Source organism: Branchiostoma belcheri, unplaced genomic scaffold (genome assembly GCF_001625305.1).
Source record: "Branchiostoma belcheri isolate BF01 breed outbred unplaced genomic scaffold, Haploidv18h27 scaffold168, whole genome shotgun sequence".
NCBI lineage: Eukaryota > Metazoa > Chordata > Leptocardii > Amphioxiformes > Branchiostomatidae > Branchiostoma > Branchiostoma belcheri.
This window is the reverse complement of record NW_017803135.1, coordinates 322344-326409: the sequence shown is the minus strand read 5'-3', so window position 1 is coordinate 326409 and position 4066 is coordinate 322344. Positions and strand designations below refer to the sequence as shown.

The 4066-nt window shown below is 43.8% G+C and overlaps 1 protein-coding gene across 4 annotated transcripts in view; it reads left to right on the top strand.

Annotated features, from left to right (window-relative positions):
* LOC109466481 (cytoglobin-1-like) overlaps positions 1-2911 on the top strand; it is a 4732-nt gene extending 1821 nt beyond the window's left edge. For 2 of the 4 annotated variants that reach the window (XM_019764200.1, XM_019764201.1), the window contains exons 2-4: positions 255-422; positions 1349-1583; positions 2316-2911. In XM_019764200.1, the coding sequence (XP_019619759.1) occupies positions 280-422; positions 1349-1583; positions 2316-2474 (537 nt within the window). In that variant the 5' untranslated portion in view covers positions 255-279 and the 3' untranslated portion in view covers positions 2475-2911. The remainder of the gene's footprint in view (positions 1-254; positions 423-1348; positions 1584-2315) is intronic. The other 2 variants (XM_019764202.1, XM_019764203.1) reach the window with 1 other exon arrangement.
* The last annotated feature ends 1155 nt before the right edge of the window (positions 2912-4066 follow it).

The following is a 4066-nucleotide window of genomic DNA, read 5'->3' as shown; positions in this document are numbered from 1 at the left end:
ACTTTTTTTTGACAAAACTTTTTTTTTTATTCGCACGCGCGCATCAGTTTTGGGGCTCCCAGAGGATGTCATCCATATAATCAAATCAACATGGCCTTAGCGATAAAATACATCATAAAAACGTATCGATTATCAGGTATAGACTGTTTAAGTAAGTTAAGTCTCCAACAACAACTGACAGGTACTAGTAGTTTGTCTATTCACTTTGCCCCTAACCGTTCCTCAATTCCTAAACTACAGATATCATGTTTCAGAACAGCTGTAACCTGATACGTCACCATGGGCTCCTGGTGGGGGAAACCGGCCGATGACACGCCCGATGACGTCACAGGTCTCACGGCCAATCAGGTCCAGCTCATCCGGGACACCTGGGCGATCATCTACAAGAACAAGAGAGAAAACTGTTTCACCATCTTCAGGATGTAAGCGCCGACATCGACATCGTATATCCTGTATACACAATAACGGTTAATTACTTAAACACTATTACTTAATCATTGCAATTGTACACAAAATGTATATTCACTTTGAACGATAACTTTACACCGACTATTACCCATCTATCATAACTTACGACACTCCATTTTAAAAACGTTCCTATTTTGACCTCCTTGATTTTACAGTTGGGGTCAAAGAGTCAAAGGTCGTTGGAATCTATATCAACCCCCGTCCCGATCATTGATACCAGATCTTCTTCTTTTCCTTTCCAGATTGTTCACAGACCACCCCGACACGAAGTCGCTGTTCAAGAACCACTCAGTCACAATTGCAAGTGACGTCAGCACTCGGTCAAAGGTTGTTGGAAGTCTATAACACCCCCCGTCCCGGATCTTCTTTTCCCCCTGCAGATTGTTCACAGACCACCCCGACACGAGGTCTCTGTTCAAGAACATGGCTTTTTGCACTAGTGACGTGAAAATCTATATCACCCCCCGTCTCGGTTTTGTCCCCTGCAGATTGTTCACAGACCACCCCGACACGAGGTCTCTGTTCAAGAACCACTCAGTCACAATAATTGCAAGTGACGTCAGCACTCGGTCAAAGGTTATTGGAAGTCTATATCACCCCCCGTCCCTGATCTTCTTTTTCCTTTCCAGATTGTTCACAGACCACCCCGACACGAGATCTCTGTTCCGGAACATGGCTTTGTGACGTCAGCAATGGGTCAAAGGTTGTTGGAAGTCTATAACACCCCCCGTCCCCGATCTTCTCTCCCTTGCAGATTGTCCACAGACCACCCCAGCACGAAGTCTCTGTTCCGGAATCACTCAGTCTTCTTCTAATATTAATATACATGTATATAAGATATAACATGTCACACGGGATCCTCTTTTTCTTTCTCTTGCAGATTGTTCACAGACCACCCCGACACGAGGTCTCTGTTCAAGAACATGGCGGACGTTGACCTTGAGGCGCCGGGGGAGTTCGAGAGGAACGTGTCCGCGCGTGCGCACATGGTGCGGTTCATGCACAGCTTCGCCACCTTCATGGACACGCTGGACGAGCCTGCCGACCTTCGACAACTTCTGTACGACCTCGGCAAGACTCACGCCAAGCACGGCGTACAACCGGAACTCTTCGACGTAAGCAGATCATTTTTGTCTTGTTACTGTCGTAAAGTATTGTTTGGGGGTGACCTGGGTCGAGGATTTGTGTCTCTGTCAGTTGCATATGCATGGTGGGTGGAAGATGATTTTGACAGATGATTGACATGCAGGTCAAGGCATGAAGGTGACCCAGTACTCACCGGATGGGGGATAGGTGAACTGTATATGGAGGAATTCAAAAAGTTGTTGTAACTTGTTGTAATACCGACCTCTGTACGACCTCGGGAAGACTCACGCCAAGCACGGCGTACAACCCGAGCTCTTCGACGTAAGTAGAAACATTTTTATGTTTGCCGGAAAACATATTGTTTTTGCCCTGTTTCCTCTTCTTCTTCTCCAAACAAAAAGGACCTGAACCAGACGTCTGTCACCATGGTAACTGGTGTTGGGTTACATCATCTTGCAATTTTAAAGCAAGAGGGATTTAGTCTGGATGTATTTATATAAGCAGAACCCTTTTCGGGTACCGTAAAGTATTGTACGACCTGAGAAGGCCAAATACAACGTGCAACCAGACATTTTCGACGTAAGCAAAAACTTTCATATTCGTTCCAGATTTTACCGATCCCATGGAATTGCTCATTGACTGCATGCTCTCGTCCGAGGGTTTATTGCAAGGAAAAATAGTCTAAAAATACCCACAACTTCTAGGCAACCGCTTACTACAAAGTATTCTATGGTGTTTGTTGTCCGTCTGTTTCCCGTTAGGCGCTCGGGCCGGTCTTGATGAAAGCGCTGCCGAGAGTTCTGGACGGGAAGTTCACCCCGGAAGTGAAGACTGCGTGGTCAGCGACCTACACCTTCATGTGCGCGCACCTCAGGGAGGGCGTGGCAGAGGGAGAGCGCCTGCTAGCGGATACGGAGTGAGGTGCACCTCAGGGAGGGCGTGGCAGAGGGAGAGCGCTAGCTAGCGGAGACGGAGTGAGGTGCAGAGAAGTGTGGACAGCGTCGAGTTTGTTTATTAGCGTCCAGTTGTAGGTAAAATAGCCTCCGCCAGGCCTTCCTAAGGAAATTAGGATGGTAGAATTCGGCATAAATTGGGTCTGACTGGCTAAGGAAGTGGATCCAATGTTAGAGTTTCATTTCAAACTCCCCTGGTCAATTGTTATTCTCCTTACTTTTTTTTTATTTGGCTGAATTTTATTGTAACACAGTTTTAATACGACACTTTTAGTCTAGCAGCGGAGACTAAGGATAAAATGTGAGCTGCAGAATCCTGGCTGAAACTCAATGCATTGAAGCCGAAGTAACTGTTGGTAGTGATTTCATGAGAATTCTAGAGCCGTTTAGAATTTACTAGTGGGCAGATGGTGCCTTATAACGGCTTGGTATGACTAATTATAATTATATATCAACTAACTTGATCAACCTGTTCCATCATGCCTTCCACGGTGTGGAAAATTGACATAGATAAATGAATAAATAACATTAGGACAATATATTATGGATTTTTAAAGACTTCAATCATGTAACCTGAATCTTGTTGTATTAATATATATTGACCCTGATCTTTTCCTCGCCTCCAACAAGGAGGTTAAAAAATCTACATCGCACATAATCTAACCTCATAGCCTCTACCAGTCTTCAGAGGTGGATGGAAAGAGTAAAAATTGACCGATCGCGAATAGACAGATAATGTCATTTGTTCGGTCACAGACTCTATTCTAGTGGAAAGTGTGTTTTCTATGCTATTGTTCTCCATATCTTAACTATTGACTGTTACGTATTTTGTGTGTATACGTGTATGAAAGGGCTGTTTACTCTGATATTGCTAATATTGTTTTATAGCTTAATTGTTAACTTTATACTTAACCAAATTTGGAAAATAAACATTTTCTGAAATCACGATTCGTAAAATAAAAGATACCAGTGCAAAAAGAAAGCCCGATGATGAAAACACCCCAAAACACATCGAAAATAGGCCGAAGTCCAAACCTCTGCTTGGAGAGAAGAATCCACGTGTTTCTGTCAATCATATACACGCAGCGTAGGCGTAAATTGGATGTGCGAATGTAATAATAAGAAAAACATTTTTTTTTCATTTACAAAATTAGATACGCACATTAATGTCCACGTGTCCACAAGGGCCCCTGTAGAACAACAGGCTTCACATGGCCGGTTCGTACTGAAGGAGTCACTGACCGCTAAACAGGTCATCTTTCAATACACAAGAAAACATTTACTTAAGAACGGGATTGGATTTGAAAACTTCCAGATGCTTCAAGTAGCATCCACTGCTTTTTTTCTGTGACTTTTCGAGAAGTGGATGCCACTTGGTCTCAGAATCTGACCGGGAGTCAGCAAGGAATTTGAGGTATTGAGGCACACATGTAGTTATACTCGTATTGGCAAATAACAAAAACGATGCCAGAGGAAGGGAAGCAGATCTCGAATCGCATGCAACCTGCTCGAAGTTTTCCAAAGTCAAAGAAGATGTGAAAGAACATAGATGAAAATGC